Raw genomic sequence first — 19,750 nt, forward strand, 5'->3', positions numbered from 1 at the left:
CGTTCCTTACCTTCCCCCAGCGTGCTCACCACCGTGACCTCTGAGGCTTTGCTGGCACCCCGGGAGGTGTAAGCCTTTATGTAAAAGCTGTAGCTGGTCGAGGGCTCCAAATCGGTCACCAGCTGCTGGAAGGTGCTCTTGCTAACAGCCTCCTGGTACTCCATCTCCACGGGATCTGAAAGGCAAAGGGACAGAGAACAGAGCTTTGTCAGACTTTGTCAAAGGTAAAGAGACTAAACAGATCTTGCAAGCGATAATTGTGGGCCCTGGGGGGGACGTGTACCTGCCCACACACTTTTCTGCTTACATTTCAAGTCCAGGTAGGATGGGGCTTGGATCAACCTGGTCTAGGGGAAGGTGTCCCTGCCCATGGCAGGGTGTTGGAACTGGATGATCTTTAAGGTCCCTTCCAAACCATTCTGTGACTCCCTGACTCTGTGATTTCCGTGTGCTTTGCCAGAGACCTACGTGGGCAGCGAGATTTGACTACACGGCTTCACCCTCTCCACCCTTCGGGTATTTACAGCGGTGTTACAGCCTAATCTCCACTCTTCAGAAACAGGGAGGTGATGGAGGACACAGATAGCAGCACGGATTGCCTGGTGGGTAAATGAAGGGAAGGCTGGGGACGCTCTGGGCAGCGGGGGCAGCCCCGTACCTGCAGCTTTGCGGATGTGCAGCACGTAGCCGATGATCTCCTTGGTGTTCTGCAGGGGCTTCTCCCAGGACACCTGGATGGTGGTGGCAGAGACGGTCTCGGCCCTGACGGCCTGCGGGGGACTGGGCAGCCCGTCGGCCCAGAGCACGGTGAGGCGGGCGCTGGCCTGCGTGGAGCCCGCGCTGTTCTCTGCCAGGCACTGGTAGATGGCCTCGTCCGTCTGGTTGATCCCGTAGATGGACAGAGTGCTGTGGAGGGGGACACGAGAGGGACAAGCACCTCGCTGGCTGCTCTGCAGCACAGTCCTGCAGCCACGCCACGGCCTTCACGCTGGCTCCAATGGCAGGGCACCCCTCCACCCCAGCCTCTGCTTCCACGGAAAGCTCCCAGGAAGCTGTGGGCTGGTGCTTTCAGGGAAGGAAAAGCCCAGGATGGGGATGTGTCATTCCCTGGTACCCATGACTGGGCGGGTGATCTCTGTCTCAGCCTGCAGATACTGTGGTTCAACTACAGCCAGATGTGGACATCCCACAGGGTGGGATGGGAACAGCAGGATCTGAAGCCCTGGATTCAGGAGGATCCCAGCCACACTACAGAGATGGCTCTCTGGCAAGTGACCCTGAGATTAGCTCAGTTGGTTACAGCCTGCTGCTAATAATGCCAAGGTTGTGGTCCTGCTTCAATCCCTGGATGGGCCATTCACTTCAGAGCTGGACTTGAAGATCCTCGTAGGTCCCTTCCAGCTCAGAACATTCTGTGATTCTGGGAAGTGCATCCACACACCCAAACCAGCTTTAACTGGCTCAGTTCCAGTACACACCAGTGAGACCCATCCAGGCACCGCACTTGGTTCCTAAGCCAAGTCTAATCAAATGCAGCCAGAAAGCCCTCTGGTGATGCTCTAATTGCATTATAGCACATTAGAGCTGTCTTAGGGTAACACTGGGATTAGCTGATTTATCCAGCAGGGTTACAGACTCAGCTCTGGCTTCTGCAGAAACACCATCACCACGAGCCAAAAACCAAAGCTTACCAGCAAATCACAGGTTTTGTCTGCAAGACCTCTGAGCGTGTTTTTGATGCTGGTGCATCAAAGCTTGCTCCCTCCCAGGGAAACAACCAGAACACTTCTGCCAGCCTGCTTTTGGGGGCCTCCACATCAGGTTTAGATGCTGTTTTCACTGTCCAAGATAACGACAGGCACTGGCTATGCTGGTAGAAAACATCTCTAAAGGAAGGGGGAAAACCTAAAGAAAGGGGGAAAACCAGCCATTTACCAGCCTCCCAAACAAGAGCATTCCTGAGCACAGTGCCCAGCTCTGCACCACCTCCAGGAGAGGGGTTTAGTGGCTTGATGGGCACAGGGACAACCACAGTCCTTGTTGATGTAGCCACATGAGCTGGAGGCCCTTCCTGCACTGTGAGACCCTCTAGCAATGGCTGTGGACAACCAGAGCAAGTTCAGGACCAGCTCAGGGGTTGCACCACCAGCAACTACTGACTCAGAAATAGCTGTGTGACAGATTAGCTCTGTCCTGTCATTCAACGTGCAAAGCAGCTTTTCTTAATAACATCTGTTCACAAACAGGGCCCTATCAGTGAAAGTTCTGCTCAGAACCAAGCCAGGAACAACGTGATCCAGTCCTGCAGGTCTCTTCCAACCCTAATGATTCTATGAGTCTAAGATCTGCAACTGTCTTTCAGACACAAGGCCAACTAAATAAATAAATAAATAAATAAATACCCAGTGTCTCTCCCTTCCAAGACAAGGGGTGGGGAGTATCACATCATGTCCAGCTCCAAGCTGGAATTGGAAAGGCAGTTCAGGTTGTAATAAAATATGCTTACAATGCCCTTAAGTCACCCATATGTGCCCCACTCTGGATTAATCCCTGTTTGTGCATCCTTTGCACTGTGGTTCACTTCTGGCTCCCCACGAACGCTTGGGAGACCACGATGCCTCCAAGCTCCAGCATTATCTTCTTGGCTTAGGCCAAAGCTCACATGAGCTTTTTGCTATTTTTCTGTAAGAAATGACCCAAAACTAACCAAATCCACACCCACTGCTTGCTTCTGGGGAGAAATAAATTACTTTCTTCTCCTGCAGTGAATACCAGGTGGACCTGGGGCTTGACTGCACAGAAGTAAATCCCAAGCATTCCTGCTGATGCAAGGGGCACTTCATGGCTTTTTGGGAATCATAATCAAAGCTGCCTTTTATGTAAATGAAAAATTGAACATTGGAAGTGGAAATGATAAATAACCTGCCACTGCCTGCCTGTATGTCAGAACAAATGCTTCTTCTAATTGCAGCAAAATATTGGCCTTCCTGTATTAAAATTTATTATTGCCGTTGATTTAACATTCCTATTTCTGCCTTGCAAATTATCGGGGGGCCACGGTGAGTGAGCAAATGTTTAACAGTCATCTATTTATGTCCTGTGCCTTTGTTTCCTTGGAAACATTGTAAATGGAATATCAAATGTGATGGTTTCAGCTGATATGGTGATTTTCGAGAATCAGCCCTAAGCTCCTCTCGTAGCCGGGGGCTCAACGTATCTGATTAAATGGAAGGAGAAAGGCAGAGCTGGGAGGGGGGCGCAGGGAGGAGGAAGGACCCGATGTGTGGCTCAGCTGTGTCAACAAGGGCTGACTCCTGCGAGGACAGATGGCAGAAGGCAGGATTACGCCATCCCAGAGCTGCACTCCCAGCCCCGCACAAAGCAGATGTGTGGAAGGAGCAGCAGCACTTCCTTCTGCCCCGTCAGTGCAGGGATTGTTTCCATGTGGCTGCTGCGCATCTGGGCACCCAGGAGTGGCCTGGCCAGGGTGGCACGTGAGCCAAGAGCAGATCTCATCCTCCCAGGCACAAAGCAGCCCTGCAATAGGGAGTATTCAGGCTCTGCTGCCTCCAAGGGTATTTATTTCCTTTACGTGGGGAGAGGAAAAGATGCAGAGGAGGGAGGAGGCTGGAAAGCAGTGCAAGGAGCCTGATGACAATGCTGTGATTCTGGGGCCAAAGATTTCTCTCTCCTGGGAGGACTGGGGGGTGAGCAAAGCTCTTCACACATGACACAGCTGATGTGCAGGATGCCAGTGGTCCTGGGAAGGACGACGCTTGGCCACTGGGACCCAGAGCTGAGCAGAGCCTCTGTCGTGCAGTCAAGTCAGAAGAAATGAATAAAACATTCTATGCAGAGTTGACATGGCAGGTAGCTGGAAACTTGCTTCAGGCTTCAAAAAGTTCATTTTCATTGAGATTTACTCGGCTGTGTTTGGATGAGCTGTGCAACAAAAGTCCTGGCCACCTGGAGCCCACATTAGCTGGAATGATGTGCAGGCAGCGGGGCAGTAACACAGCTGGATTTTTGGCCATGCGAGTGTGGAGAAGCTGGTGAGCAGAACGCCCAGCATCTAAGCACCATCTTTGTAAGAAAAAGGGTTTTCTCTCTCTGTGGGACCCTCTGACACCCACAGGCAGACCTCCAAAGGAGGCTCCCTGCAAGCCCAGGCGTGACCTTGGAAACTCCAGACCCATCCCAGCTGATATCTGTGCATGCATTTCCATCTTCACCCACCGCATCACCTCTCAGGATGTGGAGGATGAGGTGCGGCAGGGTCAGCGCTCAGTCCCAGGTTTTGCTGCTTTTTGTCTTTTTTCCTTCTTTCTTTTTTTTTTTTAAAGGAAGCTCGAACAGAAGGAAAATCTGTAGTTGCCGCGTGAGCGAGGAGGTGCAGAGCGTCTCTGTGCCTCAACCATCTGAAATACGCGGCGCCCTTTTATTTCTTCCCGTCAACGGGGGGGGGAAAAAAAAAAAACAAAAAGATCTGTCACTTCGGGACATCTGCTGCGGGAAAACTTTCCCGCGAGTGCCAGACTGGCAGCGCCGCGAGCACGTCAGACGAGGCGAGATGCCAGAAGGCTTTCTGCTGGTCACCGGAGCCGCTCGGAGAGCCCAGGGCTCCATCACGTCCCCGCACAATGCCCTGACAGGCATTGATGGAAGTGGGGAGAGGAGCCGCCGCAGATTCACACCCGGCTGAGCCGAAACGAGAGGCCTCCGCGGTATTCCCAAGCTGTCTTCCCAAGCTCGCAGGCAAATCAGGATGACTGATCTGGCTCGGGTCAGGGGTCCAGGCCGGTGACCGGAGATCGGCTTTCCAAAGGCTCCTCTGAAAGAAGTCTGCGAACTGAAGGAAGCCCCTCCGTCGATTCAGCGGCACAAAGAGGGGCCCATCTGGAAGGGCATCAGCCTGTGCATGCAGGCACAGAGGAGGGAGCGTGGTGAAATTAATGCAGAGTGCAGGCTGTGGCCAGCAGGGACAGCAGTTTAAGTGCCAGCACCTACAGAGAGCCACCAGTGCCACATTTGGATGCCCCATCCCTGCCTCTATCTGTTATGGACTGTGTTGTGCCACACCGCACCGGATGATCCGCTCCTGGGCTGCCAGCGCTGGAAAGGAGCCTTTGCCCTCAGCAGTGCTGGCTCTTGGCAGCTCTGCAGAAACGACCTGCACGCTGAAGATTCCCTCCTACAGGCTGAGAATAAGGTGCAAAGCTTGAAGAGTGACACTCAGTAGCCCAGAGGGACGCAGGGTATCACCTCCAGTCCTTTAGAAGCATGTCTTTACACATCCAGAAATTAAAAATCATGCAGGGCGTTCCAGGTGGCACTGGGTCAGGTTATGCAGGAGAAGGAACCCTTTCCAACTGGTTTATATTCAGCAGGTACTGCAGCCCCCTGGCCAGGATCCCAGCCTGATTCTGCTGTTACAGACTCACCCCAGCGCAGTTTCTGGAGAGACGTTTGCTGGTCCCAGCCACTCACTCTGTGAGCCAGAGGGTGCAGTCACAGACTTAACTGAATCCTTTCCCAGGGAGGGAGCAGAAAATTCCTCTGCAGAGCCACAGGGAAGCACAAACACCTCAGGATCACACTGATGCCCCACTGCTTAGTGGGGCTTTGGGTGCTCATGCAGAGACCCTCCTTGCAAAGGCCATTTCCACATGTCTTCCAAAGTCAAACCCATAAATTATTCCTAAATCAGGAGCAGCTGGTTCACATCCCAGTCCTCCACATACTTGTTTGTCATGGGAACTGAAATATGATTTGCTATATGGTACTCTCGCCACAACCACAACAGCCTTCAAACCCACAGCATAAAGAACCTGCAGGCTGCTCTGTCCTCCCTTACGGGGTCCAAATCCCTACAAATCCAAGAGTTTGTGGGGTGTGCGCAGCACAAAGGGATGTACAAACCTATCTGCATCTCTCTGCACTCAGCTAAAGTGGGTTTCACAGGAAAAAAAAAAACACTCTGTGAAGGACAGGCTCTGCTTTCCCTGGGTTTGGTACCAAAAAGACTGTCTGGTCCTGAGTGCTTGGATGTTTGTGCTTGAAGGCCCCTCTCTGTATTATTGCTGGGATTAAGCAGCATGACGAGTTCAAGAAGAGCAAAGTTGTCCTTAAGTTCATTTATGAAGGAATATTTTCCCTGATGAACCTTGAACATGCACAGCCCTTGAAGTGAGACATTCCCAGAGCACTAAACCAAGCGCAGAGCAGCGAGGAGGAATTTCAAAAAGGAGGCAGTTCACCAGCAAAGGTCACCAAGGAGAGCAAACACCACCTGAGCCTGGATTCTAACAAAGCCTTTCTTCCGGTGGAACAAATGAAGTCCCTTAATTACCATTTTGTAAATAAAATCTTCTTGGAAAATCAATATTTGGAGCCTGCCTTCTCTGAAGATGTTGGCCTTTGTTCCTTGCTATTATGGCAACATAAACCCCATAGTGTGATATACTTCTGGGCTGAAAATTACCCACCCAAACCTCATTGGGTCAAAGGAAGAAAAGCAATAAACCTTTCAGAGTGATGATTCAGGGACTATTTCATGCTTCCTTGTAAATTTTGAAGTAATAACATAGAAGCATGATTTTTACAGAAGCCCATGGTTAGTTAACCACGGCCAGTGACCACCCTTTCCTCCTGCAGTGATAATCCTGCTTTTGGGATGGGCTGGTGATGCCAGGTGGGAATTCTGCTAGAAATGCCCATTACACCTCTCAGGCATTTGGGCTGTGATCAACCCAAATCACTCCAGGAGCAAATACAAATACAGGCATCTCAGATCATCAGATGAGGATGGATCCCCTGGACAAAGGGATGGCTCCGCCAAAGTCCAAAAAGCTCCATCAGAATCTCCATCGAGAGCTTGGTTCAGTGCAGCATCAGCCCACAGCTATCAGCTCCATCCCCAGCATGGCAAGGCAGCCCCACCGTCAGCTCCTTCAGTCATTTTTATTCACAGCTTTTAATGGAAAACCCCACAATTCCCCACGCCTGAGCCTTCATGCATTTTTCATTAACAATTATCTGCTATCCCAGAACTGCTTTTGATTTTTTGCTAATCATCGATTGGCTATTTTGTTCCCACACAGCTGGCATTTTCAAAACATAACAACCACCTCTGGAGAGGGCACAGCAGAAGGCTGATCTTTAATGCTAATGTGCCCAGAAACCGTCAACACATCAGGTGATGGGAATTCACATCTGAGGGACCACGAGGGAGGAGGTGTTTATCGGAGGCAGCCTGTGAGGCTGATTTTAGTGAGCAGTAAGACTGGAAATCACTTAGCAAGCAACTCTCTGGTGTTGCATCAGCAGCCACATCCAATTTCCAGGGAATCCTGTCCTGAAGCTGGTGTCCTATTCCACCAATGGTTGGTTTCTGGAGTCCCTTCCCATCTTTGGGAAGCAACAGTCCAAGGGATCCATCGGCTGTGGGTTTGTGCAGACACAATGCTGCACACAGGAGTGAGGCCTCAAGGTGAAGAAGCAAAGCAGCATCTCAAATGCACCATCTTCTGTAGGTCTGGACCTCACTTCTGGTTGCGTTAATTCACAAAAATGAAGTTGCTCCCAGTGACACATTTTGCAATCAATTAGCACATGGTATGTTTTGGGATGATTCACTCTTTTTTTTTGCCTAAAGATCCCTTTGGGGGCATTCAGACCTCTATGGCAATATCAAGCAGAGTTTTAATCCAAATGAATTTTCTAGGAAACCATGTAATCTAATTACAAAGCTCATAGTGCAGTTTAGTAGCTTCATTACCAGTAGATTCAAGATCCATCTTCACACAGCCAAATATTTTCCAAGTGCAATAGACTGACAAATCCAAGGCATAACCACAAACTGATTCTGCCTGGAACTAAGTGGGTTACAGCACTTTGTCGTGCCCAGGAGAGCGAAACAAAGGACAACTTGAAAAAGCCCCCAAAAAAACCCCCATCCATCAACGTGTCTCCTCCAATTCACGGAGCTCCCAGACCTGCTGCACCAGCGAGGGCATTTTCCAGACTGACAGCTTTGGAAACACCAGGCACGGCCACTTGCCTGAGGCTGGGGGTCCGAGCAGAGCAAGACTAGTGCGAAAGAAGACAAAAGTTCAACACTGTCGAGTGCAGCGGCCTCAGGGCTCAGCTTTACAATCGTGTTACCATGGCTTGAGAAGATGCCACGTGTCAGCTGAGCCCCAGGAACGGGCTGAGCTCCCTCAGCCTGTGCCAGATGCTGTAATCTGATCATTTAGCTCGCTGTGGAAAAGACTGATGCTAAATTGCTTTAAATGATTCCCATAAGAAATCGGTTCCAGCGACGCTCACCGAGTTGCAGCTCACGTGCACGTGTAGGGCAGCTCTAGGCACGGGGACCTGGCCAGGAGACAGGACCATGACCAAAGACCCGGCTTCTACTTCCCTCAAACAGTGAAAAGGAATGATTTCACAGGCAAGACATCTGGGTGAGACGCAGAGCTGGATTCAGTGTCAGTTTTGTCATGGATTTAATGACCGCTCGGGAATCTTTGGTCACTTCTGACTCTGCTTCCTCATCAATAAAAGGGAATGCACTAATTTCTCTTCCTCCATCTCTGCTCTGTACATATCACAAGGGCAGACATGCCTCAGAAACCCACACAGTGAACTAGAAGACCACGAGCCTCCTGTGAGCAGCATCTGTATGTGCACACACAAAACTCCCTGAAGCTCTAAAAACTCCCAGCTCAGAGAAAACCTCCACTGACAAGAGATTTTATTATAACTCACACCTTATCCTTCTCACAAAGCACATCCTCCCATCCTTCACATAACAAAGCCTTAAAAGCCCCTCAAACCTGAAAACAAAAAGCCATATTATACAGAAACTTAGAAAAATAAACTCAGTCTTCTCCCTGGAGGAACAAGTCATGGTGCCTGCACAGCACTTCCCAACTGTCTAAACTGACCTCCAGCGAGCCTGGGTAGCTGCTTTCATGAGACACATTTGTTAATACAGAGAGCAGCTATATGACACCACAGAGTACAAACCTCTACCAATAATTCAGGTTTACAACACAGGTGCTATTATTTTGTAGTATATTGTTCCATGCTATTTCCATAGAAACTACGTCGTCGACTTGTAATTTTCCCACTAAGTGCATCTCAGCGTATCATTTCCTCAGTACAAACATCCCCATCCCCTCACAGGAAAGTGCAGTTATTTAGTACTCAGAGAAAACACTCTTCCCTGGTGAGATAAAAGGCTGAAGTTTGGTGAAAGTCAGGTTCCGTGCAAATATTATTTCTAATGTATTTGCATTTGCACACCCAGGCAGGTCAATGTTCAGGGGTCAAACACAGTTTCTCCAGTGCAGAGTGACTGTGTGGTTCCTGTCAGCTCCAGGGACAACCATTTAGTCCTTCCACAAACACCCAGACGACGATCAGGAAAAAAGAGTAACTTTTACTGGGTTCCTGTACCAACAGCCAAAATCTAATGTTTGATGTCCTGGCACAAAAAACCACAGAGCACTCAATAAAACCCTGCAAGATGCAGGTAGCAGGAGCAGTGCTTTACTCTATCAAAGCCCAGACTGAATCCACAGATCTGCTTCGGAACTTTTCCTCCTTCAGACCAGCTCTTTGCTGTGCAGAAAGCAACCCCACACCCCTTTGCCCTGCAGTGCCAGCAGGACTTACCTGTTGTTATTCTTCAGCTTGATGTGGTCGCTGGTCTCCAGGATCTGCCCGTTCCTCAGCCAGGTGATCTGGGGAGGGGGTTCCCCTTGGGCCACACACGTGAAGATGGCAGTGGTCCCCACCGGCCTGGAAATGGACTGGGGATGCTGCACAAACTCTGCAGGGGCTGTGAGGAGGAAGGAGGAGGAGGGTGAGAAAAGTCATGATGATCCCTCTTTATCCTGCTACAAAGAACTGATGGAGAGGTGAGGTGAGTCCTGCAGGGTTCAGGCAAAGAGCAGCAAGGTTTAAACCCCCTTACCTCTTCCTAATCTTCCACTGAAAGCAACCTCAGTGATGAAACTGGGAAGATGTGCTGTTTCCTTAATGGCAGAGCGAGATCAATGCCCAGGCTTTGCCCAAAGGACCTGTATGGCATCAGCAAACTGCTCCAAATGGAAAGAAATGTATGGATATGGCACAGTAATCTGGCAGGGAGTTCTCTCCCCAGCAAATATCAGATTTGCTGCAAATTCTCCTGGCACCAAGAGACTGGGAAACCTTTTTTACCCCAGATCTGTAGCCTGGGACTGTTGGGGTCCTGCCAAGCCTGGCAGGAGACTCCACCACTCCTGTAGCTGCTGCTCACCTTGTCTCCAAACGTTCTCACCTTTGACAATAACATTTCTAAACAGAAAGTGATTTCCCCCTTCCAGCAGCTCAAATTAGATTTAAAATCATTTATCAGAATAAACCAGCGTATCAGCCTACAGAAAACAGGGCCTGACAGACACAGTCAAAGAGAGGAGAGATTATTCAAGCAGTTCTGCTTCAAAGGGCAAAGTGATAAATATACTCCACATTGCTGCTGAAACCTAAAATCAGGTGGAACCGGCAGCAGCCACAATGAAGACAAACAGATAGGAGGCACAGGCCCATAATAAATTCACTGACTAATGTCACATGACTGATGGCTGGTGTTACATTTTTTCGACAAAAGCAAGATTATCCAGTGCCACTCACCAGCATTTTCCAAGCATGGGGCTGGTGGGCTCTGCCACCAGCACAGATGTAGGGATGGGAGATGGGGGCAAACTGGTCCAGCAATTGTGTTGAGGAGTGGCCAGGCTGCAGGCAGGATGCAAGAGCTCAGCCTTGTGGTTCATGGCCAAGACAGCCCTCGGGGTTTGCTGTAGTGGTTCAGGGGGATAAAGCTCTTCCCTAGCTGTGTGCAGGCAAGGGAAGAGCATTGCTGCTGCAGCAACACGGCCCAACTGCAGCAAAAGGTGCTTGTGTATGTGAGTGAAGTCATGCATGTTGGAAGTCCTGCAAGCAGGAAGACACAGAAATTCATCACAGAGCCCGTCCCCCTCAATGGAGCCCCCCTCTTCATTTTTAATAATCAGAGGGAAGTGGAGCATGGCAGGTCTGCTTACGTTGGTGTCTGCCAACAGAGTTTATTGTCAGGCCACTGCAGTTGGCACTCTGGTCTGCTAATGGACCTGATCTCAGCAATCCAATGGACACGTATTTCCAGAGCCTCCCACTAAACTTCCCAGGTGCCAATCAACCTCTTGTCCTTTTACTTCCCTCCTATGTTTTTCCTCCTCTAGACCTATAGTTAAAAACAAAATTCAGGACAGGTTCAATAAAAGTTGGGAGCAAGGGTAAGCAGGGGGACAACCCCTCTTCCCTGCAGTGAATGGTCCCTTTGTGGTGTGCAGCAAGAGCATCAGAGCCTTGATTTCCCTCAGCCTCCCACCCCCTGCTTTGTGCTGGCGTGGTTTAGCCGGAGCAATTATTTTGCAAGTGGCTTGTGCACCTCCCTGCTTTCATCTGGGCTCACGAGCTGCACCCGCAGCCCTCGCAGGTGCAAACCCACCAGTGCCAAGGAAGGGCACAGCCACCTTCCACGCTCCTCGCTGCAGCTTCATTAAAGACCCCGCTTGGCTCGCTGCCTCCGCCTCCCCCTCGCTCCATCAAATCCCAAACCCACCGTTTGTTCCGGCAGAAACAAAGTTTAAACATGGAAAGAAGCATCCGGCATAACCCTCCTGGAAGCACCAGCTCTCCTTATCCTCCCTTATTAGCCCGTGTCAAGAGAGTAATTGGAGCGGTGTCGCGTGTGACTCGTGGTAAGGAAGGTGCAGCTGCGGCCGCTGGCTCGGCGCCAGCGGGGTCGTTCAGAGCCACGGCCCCGCGGGTTCCTCGGGGTCCCTGCTCCCCTCCACCGTCCCTCCTCTTTGCTGCCTCGCTAAACACCACCAGAGCAAAACCCCAGCCCCTGTTTAACTTGCTTAAACTCTCTGGGGGAGCAGGTTCCTTGGAATGGCTCCCATCTCCGCTGTTCCTGCTCCTCCTGGTCTTCCCCAGGCATTGCCCTGTCCCTTTCAGGTCTCACCCTGCTCCTTCTCGTGCAGAGGGAACAGAAGAGTGGAGCTGTAGCAGCAAAATGGCCCAGGTTGTTGAAGCAGAAACCCATGGTGTGGAAACCCATGGAGTTAAAAAGAAATGGTCTGAACGCCACCAGGGTCCTAACATGGACATTGCTCCAAGGAGATGCTCCTCTGCTGCCCTGGACCCGGTATCCATACCAGTGTCCTCAGGCCAAGTGCCCTCAGGCAGCTGCTGGACAGAAGAATGTCTGTGCAGCTTTCCTGGACAGAATGTCTGCTCTCCTCTTCCTGGGTCCTCTCCCTACCCTTCCAAACAATTTCAACAGGAACCAAGAATTTGCCATCTCTGTCCCTGGATCAGTGGGGAAGGAGCAGAAGCCAAGCCCTGCCTGCTGCCAGCCCTGCCTTGAGCCAAGCCCTGCCTGCTGCCAGGCCCCCACCCCTCATCATTCATAATTAATAGAGCATCTTGTCAGGGCTCATCCCACCCTGCACGGACATGCAGTGGCCTGAACCCCTCTCCCCCTTCCACACTAAATGCCAGAAGGCCACTGCAGGCAGCCAGAGGAAACGTTTCTCAGCCCTCCAACCAAGATCTTAACAAAGGTACTAACGCAGATCACTGTTAAGAGCAGAGGATTCACACCTGGCAAGGAGGAGCGGGCAGGATCCAGCCCTGGCTTGTGAAGTATGAAGAAAGCAGAGCGTTGATTATTCGAGGCTTAATGGGAGGGAGGGGATCATGCAGTTGTAATGAATATTTAAAGGCATGACATTGGTATCCAAAAGCAATAACGCTTCAAACCACCCCCAGAATTGTTAACGAAGTGATTCAATAGCTTTTACTGTGCTCAGCAAACTGTGATAGCAATGAAGCTGCGCTGCCACAGCGGGTTGTGATGGCAGACCCGGATGGGCTCCAGCTCTCTGGGGACATCTCATGTCAGCAGGGACACCAGTGTGTCCCCCAGGACACCAGGGAGCTTCACTCCCCTTGCCATGAGGTTGTGGTGTGAAGGACCTGAGGATGAGGGAGCACTGACAGGTCACTGCAAAGAGCCCAAGGATTAGGGAGCACTGACAGCCAATGCTCCAGTACCAAACAAATCCATACTGCACCTCAGTACGAAGGGTCAATAATTCTCAAGTAGCCTGTGGCAGGGGGAGGGAGAGAGGGAGGCTGGGGTGAGGAGAAAAAAGAATAACATGGAAACAACAAAACCTCATAAATTAGGCTACTGGTACCTACAATAAGGGCATAAAGCAGAAGGCAGGTCAACAGGGAAGTCAGTCAAGCACAGCAACCGGTGACAGGAGATTTAAGACAACTGCTGCTCACTAGGCTTCTCTCTGTTGACTAGAGAGGATGCCCAGATGCTCATGTGAGTGATGTCAATAGCAGTGATGGGGACTGCAAGGGCCAAAGATGAAACCTGTGCCCATGTTCCCTGGAAAACAGGCAGAGACCACTCAAGGAGGCTGTCGTTGGAGGCTTGTCCTTCAGCCCATATGACATTCTTGTCCCAGCAAGGTGCAGGTTGGAGCTCCACAGCAGTGGGATATGTTCCAACATCACCTACTGGTGTGGTCCTGGGAGAATGCTCCAGAGGGCTCACACATCCCAGCTCACTCCAGCGTCCTGTCCCTGTGTGGTAGCTCTCCTTGAGACGGAAAATGTGGACAGGAAGGGGAACTGGGGGAACTGCCCATGGGGGACACTGACTCAAGCAGCACACACTGAAACGGGTTTGCAGCTCGAATTTAGGGCTAAACTCAAAGAACAAACCAAGTACCACAGAGCCAAGACTAAGCCACAGCAACTGCAATATATCTGCTTCTGAATTCCACCCCGCAGCCACGGCCTGTGATGCCAGCAAGCGAGAACCATGGAAGAAACATCAGGAAGCGCAGTGGTGGCCGGATCTGCTGGACCAAGGAGCGCTGCCTGGTCCTGCCAGCAGAAAGCAAGGCAAACAAGGCAGTCATTGTCAGCAGAGCCTTCAAACCCGTGTCCTTAAGATGGGCCCTCATTTATGAGATGGGATCTCATTTTTCTGCATAGCTTTCAGGAGGAAATGAAGCGTGGAGTGGAGAACACTGGTGACCATCTGGCCATTCACAGCCCATCAGTTTGTTATGACACCAAACACATAATAAAGCACAAAAGATTGCACAGGAGGTAGAGGGAGAGCGCTTTGATATTTTTTTTTTTTTCCTCTGCACCGAAGCCTGCTCTTCCCTCGCCCCACATGCACACACACCCTCTGCTTCAGCCGGCACCGCATTCGGCCCTTCCCCAACTCCCCCCGTGAGACTTTCACTGGCAGCCCCGGCACAAAGCAATATTCAAATGGCTGCGCTGGGATCTGAAGGGAAAATGGAAACTTTCTTGTGTGAGAACCTTACAAAAGAGATCAAAGGAGCCTAAATGGCCAGGGGAGGGCAGGGAGGGAGGGCGGGAGCGGGGGATTGACGCCTTCCCCTCTGGAAGGAGGAGGAATTCCCAGGAAGATAATAAGATGGTGTTAGATGATCTGAAGGAAAGCCTGCTCTGGGAAAGGACATAACTGCAGCAGGAAGAGCAGAGCCCTGCGCTGGGACACCTCTGCCCGTGCACCTGCTGCGATGGGACAAGGATCACTGCCGGCAGCAGGAGGGAGGACGTGGTCCCAGCCCCAGCCTCCCGCCAACTCCCTGCCTTACAACAGGAAACATCGCCCTTTCTCCCCGAGTTTCCCACCTATAAAACGGTGCCTCCTTCAAAAGACGAGGGGCAAGTTAATTTGTGCCTCCGGGCACTTCAAGGGCCCCTGAATAAAGGCAGCAAGTACCTGGCCTGGCGTGCTTTGAGGACGCTGTATTGTCCTAGCCCTGTGCTAACTTCCTCTCCAACCAGGCTTTTGATAGCCCCGCTCTTTGCTTTTCTTCTCTTTACGGATGTAATTTGCATCGCTGACATCTTGACAAAGATAAAACCCACGGTCTCCCATGTCAGTCATTATCGCTGTGTTTTCTTCCCAGACAAACCTGAACAGCAATCATTTGTACCTCTCAGCTGGAAAATTCAGGCAAAATGAGATGCAGAGGAAGGAAAAAGCTGCTGCCAGAGGGAGGGTGAGCAAACCTGGGATGAGCTCAGCTGCCTGGCCAGGGTCTGCCATTGCCGTCCTGCCCAGGCAACAACAGTCCCCCCAAAAATGTGAGGCATTTTAAGGATGGGCAACACAGGCTGGGGTCCTGGACACTGCAGCTCGTGGGACACACTGGCCACACTGCTCCACACCACTGCCAACTTCTCTGCAGATGCCGAACGCAAGAGCTTCCCTCCCCCACAGCGAGGCTGGGCTCCAACAGCCTGTGATCAACATTTTAGGGACAAATTCTCATCTTGGTTCCCTGGGCAAAAATACATAGGAATTCTGCCCCAGCTGAACTCCAGCACCAGGGAGTGATGTTCAACTCTCCAAAAAGCTACTGATGTGTAGCAATGAGAGGCTGTGCCACCTTTCACTCTCTCATCCAGTTGCTAACAGGAGCAGTCAACAGAATTCAACAGCTGTATTTTTAGAGTTTCATTTTCCAAGTAACTTCTCTTGGCTCTGCCTCCCTTCCTCCTGGACATCAGCTTGGCATTTGGGCTTAGGAAGCCTCTGCTACATGTACCATGTGCAAAGCTGTCCTGTAGCAGCCCCAAAGGGTTTTTACCTACAGCCTGGATTGGTGTTTATTAATAAGGGGGCTCATAGCTGTGCCAGCTATGAGGAGAGGCCCTCTGGTTGCAGTGCTCACCCAGAAATCCAAGAGCAAAAGAAACAGAGTTTTCACCTCCTCTCATGTCTGATCAGCACCTGGGGCTCAGGGGGCATGAGCAGCCCTGTCCAAGCACCCTTTCCTCATTGCTCCTCCATGGCTGGTTAGATCACCACCAGCTCCTGGGATCTGTCAGGTGAGCCTCAGGCCTGGGAGCAGGGCACTTTGCCCATCACCAGCATGAAAGGTTCAATTAGCAGCTCCAGCAGGAGGTGTGTAATTTTAGATTCAGGATATCATCAGTCAATAGTTAATGAGTGAACTGATGAGAGCACGAGATGCTTTAAGTGGACGAGCTTGAAGAGGAGGTGAGTGCCTGTAATCAGGGGCGGATTGCTGCCATTCAGAGCACGCTGCCAGCTGGGTTTGCCTTCTCAAATGCTTGCCAGGCTCCCCTCACCATGGAGACTGGTTGCATGGAGCATGTGGAGGGGATCTGTGTGGTTTCTTCAGGGCTGATCTGTACTCTGGGCTGAACTGCCCTTTACAAATAGCATTTCAGGACAGTTGCTGTAGGAAGAGGAGAAACCTGCATCCCATGGGCATGGCCCTCAAAGGGTGCTTCACTCAGGTCACAGCAACGGGCTCAGACACAGTACCTACTGCTGAAGAAAACAGTCTTGCAGATGTTTTGGAAATGATTTAGACTTATGGGTGCCATTTCAGTTGGAGAGCAATACTCCATGAGTGGTACCCACTGCTGGATATCGCTGCAGGACTGACATCTGTCACTCAGAGGTGTCCACTATGAGAACACTGACCATGTCCTTGTAATCGCTGAGGACCACGAGACAAATTTGGCTGACTAATTCAGCCCAGGCTTTCTGCTGAGATGTAAAAGTATAATAACAACAAAGAACTGATGTCTGCTAAGCCAAATAGATGCCTGTGACGGGGTGGGAAACCATTCCAACTCTTACAGCTGAGGCCACAGTCGAATGACACCCAGTTGCCACTCACCTGTGTGGGACACAGACTCACCCCCTTGGGAAACCACGTGCCTGGTGCAGTCATCAGCTGTCCAACCCACCCCATGACAGTGCCCAGGGGCTGCGTGGAGGATCTGCTCACCTTGCACCACGAGGCTGCCCTGGGCTGTCCTGCGCACGCGGGTGCCGGGTTTGTTGGCAGCGCACACGTAGATCCCGGAGTGCTGCACGGTGAGGTCTGAGATCATGAGGTTTCCTGTGCCCAGCACCTGGATCCCCTCCACACCAATAGGGCGGCCATCTGAAGGAAGAGGAGAAGGACAAGAGTCACACGCTGGACCTTTGTGTGAGGCTGCCCAGGACACAGCCCTCAGTGAGGTCCAGTCCACGCGCTTACGGAGCGGTGCCGTGTTCTGTTGCTGGGATTTGCCAAGTAAGGTCAATGGGATTCAGCTGAAGCTCTTTGCAGGACACAGTTCAGTAAAGAGGCTAAACCAAGGTAAATCATCTTGGCTTCTCCAAGCCTGGGTTCTTATATGAGACTGGCAAGGATCCAACCAGCTCAACTGCCTGTTTCCAGTGGAAAGGCTCTGGGAAGAAGAATTCCAGTGAGCCTGCAGCAGTGCTTCCCTGATGGTCTCTCCCAGTCACCAGCAATTCACGACCTGGGGACTTCCCAACCCAGAAGTGACACTTTTTTGCCTGCTGACCCTCGACAGATTTTTTGTGGCTTTGAAAAATACATGAAGACTGGATTTTCAACTCCTTAGCTCTTCAACAGACGCAGCTCAGGGCCAAGGAGCCAGACTCTCAGCTGCTGCTTACATCTCTTCAGGTGCTCTGGCTTGGAAGGGAAACCAGAAAGGGCTTCCTCCATCCTGAGTGATGGATCTGAGGCATGTGAAATAGTTCAGTCTCACGGAATTCACTTTTTTTCCCAACAAAGCCTGTTTTCTCTGGAAAATTCCCAGCCAGCTCTAATTACAACGTGTTTCATTAGTATCAGGCTATTGCTTTTTATTGTTTCATTGATTTGTGTTTTAAGGCACTGTCTGACAAAGGCAGCTCTAAATCAGGCCTAGCACGTGTCAGGGTGTCTGATCAGAGGGGCAAGGAAGGGGAGGAATTTCACTGGAGGAGAAGCTTAAGGGAGCACACTTTCCTCAGATGGGAAATGGGAATTCAGTCCTTCTCTCAAGTTTGCTCGTGGAGAACCTACAGAAACGGGAGAAGCAAGAACCAGCCCTGGTGATGTCCCCACCTGACTATCCCAAGAGCCCTCCATGCTTGTGTGCTCTGCTACAGCAGAAAAATCTGTGTCTTCTGCTTCAAAGCTGTGGATAGTAGAAGGAAAAATTAATCTGAAAAATTCCTCCTGGAAGCTCTATTGGAATGTGCCGTAATCTTGCCATGAGCTTCGTGCTCCGCCACAGACAGCTTGCAGGGCTAGTTAAAAGTTGTCCTGCAATCACATGTTTTAGATGTAACATCGTGCTTTGCATAATAAAGAGTATTATGAGGACTCGGGGCATTGATAACCAACAGGTTCTGGAATAGACTGGGAAAACATGAAGGCAAAGCAGCGCTTAAGGAGAGGGACAAACCAATCATCAACCAAGAAATGCCACTTTGCAACCTGCCAGTGCTTGGGTCCTCATGGAAAGGTAGGAAATTTTGAAACCTGAAGGTTTCCTTACTTCATTAGGCAGGCAATGCCAGACCCTTTCATTATTTGCATTGCAAAGAAAAAAGCTCAGGTCTTTTAGAGAGAGAAAAACAATGTCGTTAAATGATTAAATGATCACATAACTGGCCAAGCCACTGCTGCAGTAAATGGCTCAGTCGTTAAAAGGACAGTAAAACATGACCTGTCCCACACTGAATGAGCAGTAACAAGGAACCATTCCCTCCAAACAGCACTTGAACTGAAGTGTAGAGAGGTCTGAATTAAATTCAAATTGAACTTGATTTCATCTTTTAAATTAGACCTTTTGGAAGTCTGTATTTAACAATAGGCATAAAAATCCAATCTCTCTCTTGAGGGAGGGATGACACCAGCGAAAGATGCAAAGTGGCCATACCTGGATCCTTTATCACATCATTGCCTTGACAAATACCACAGAAATGTGACTTGAATGTCAGTAGTTCTACTGTATTATTTATAGCATGCTCCATAAATTAAGCATGCAAAGACCCAGACTGCAGCAGGTACTCCCCACAGTCCAAATACCAAGCATCGATACATCCTCAGTTCTCTCTCTAGCTCCACCTATTAACTAGAGGTGTGGTGGTCCGAAGAAACATCTGTAAACCAAGAATCTTTCATTTCCCTGGAGAACAAGGCTCTCCAAGCTCAGAAATCTCAGGGATCTGCCATTTGGGTCAGAGAGTGTGGCCACCTCTAACAGCCAGCAAAGATCACTGTGCCAGATCATCCCAGACACCTCTCACTCAACTCCTCCCTTCCCAAGAGCGCTGACAAGGCCTTCTCCAGAAACACCTCTACTTTCCCAGCCTGCTCCATCCTTCTCACTCTACTGTGCCTCACTCAGCTTGAGCTGTCCCACAGTCAGTCAGAAGATCTTCAGCTAATATCTAGTCCAACTCAGTAACACTGACAACACATATAAATAATACAGAGTGTTTACCCAAGAAATTCCTCGCATCCTGAAAGCTCAGCACTTTGCAGAACTGCTGTGCTGAGGGACTTACATCTCACACCTGCTTTGCAAAGGTTGTTATTTATTTTAACCCTGTTTTCTTTCTGCAGAGGCCTGAAGAGTGGCTTGGATCAACCAATCCAAACCCCGTGGACCCCAGCATCACTTGCCATCACCAAGTCATGTCTCCATGGAGGAGAGCTGAAAGACTGCAAAAGCTAACACTTGCTCAGTTCCCAAAGCTCTCGGGGCCCACGCAGGCCTGAAACCACTGCTCATTTAACATGACCTTCTA

General features: G+C 50.5%; 1 protein-coding gene across 1 annotated transcript in view; it reads right to left on the reverse strand.

Annotated features, from left to right (window-relative positions):
* IGDCC3 (immunoglobulin superfamily DCC subclass member 3) overlaps nt 1-19,750 on the reverse strand; it is a gene marked incomplete at its 5' end in the record, with an annotated part of 95,368 nt that overhangs the window by 7,492 nt on the left and 68,126 nt on the right. Inside the window, 4 exons of the mRNA XM_027879264.1 lie at nt 11-175; nt 659-906; nt 9,682-9,847; nt 16,938-17,096. Of these exons, the coding sequence (XP_027735065.1) occupies nt 11-175; nt 659-906; nt 9,682-9,847; nt 16,938-17,096 (738 nt within the window). The remainder of the gene's footprint in view (nt 1-10; nt 176-658; nt 907-9,681; nt 9,848-16,937; nt 17,097-19,750) is intronic.

The sequence above is a fragment of the Empidonax traillii genome, unplaced genomic scaffold (assembly GCF_003031625.1).
Source record: "Empidonax traillii isolate 1590-97213 ecotype Southwest subspecies unplaced genomic scaffold, ASM303162v1 scaffold52:size1600334, whole genome shotgun sequence".
Taxonomy (NCBI): domain Eukaryota; kingdom Metazoa; phylum Chordata; class Aves; order Passeriformes; family Tyrannidae; genus Empidonax; species Empidonax traillii.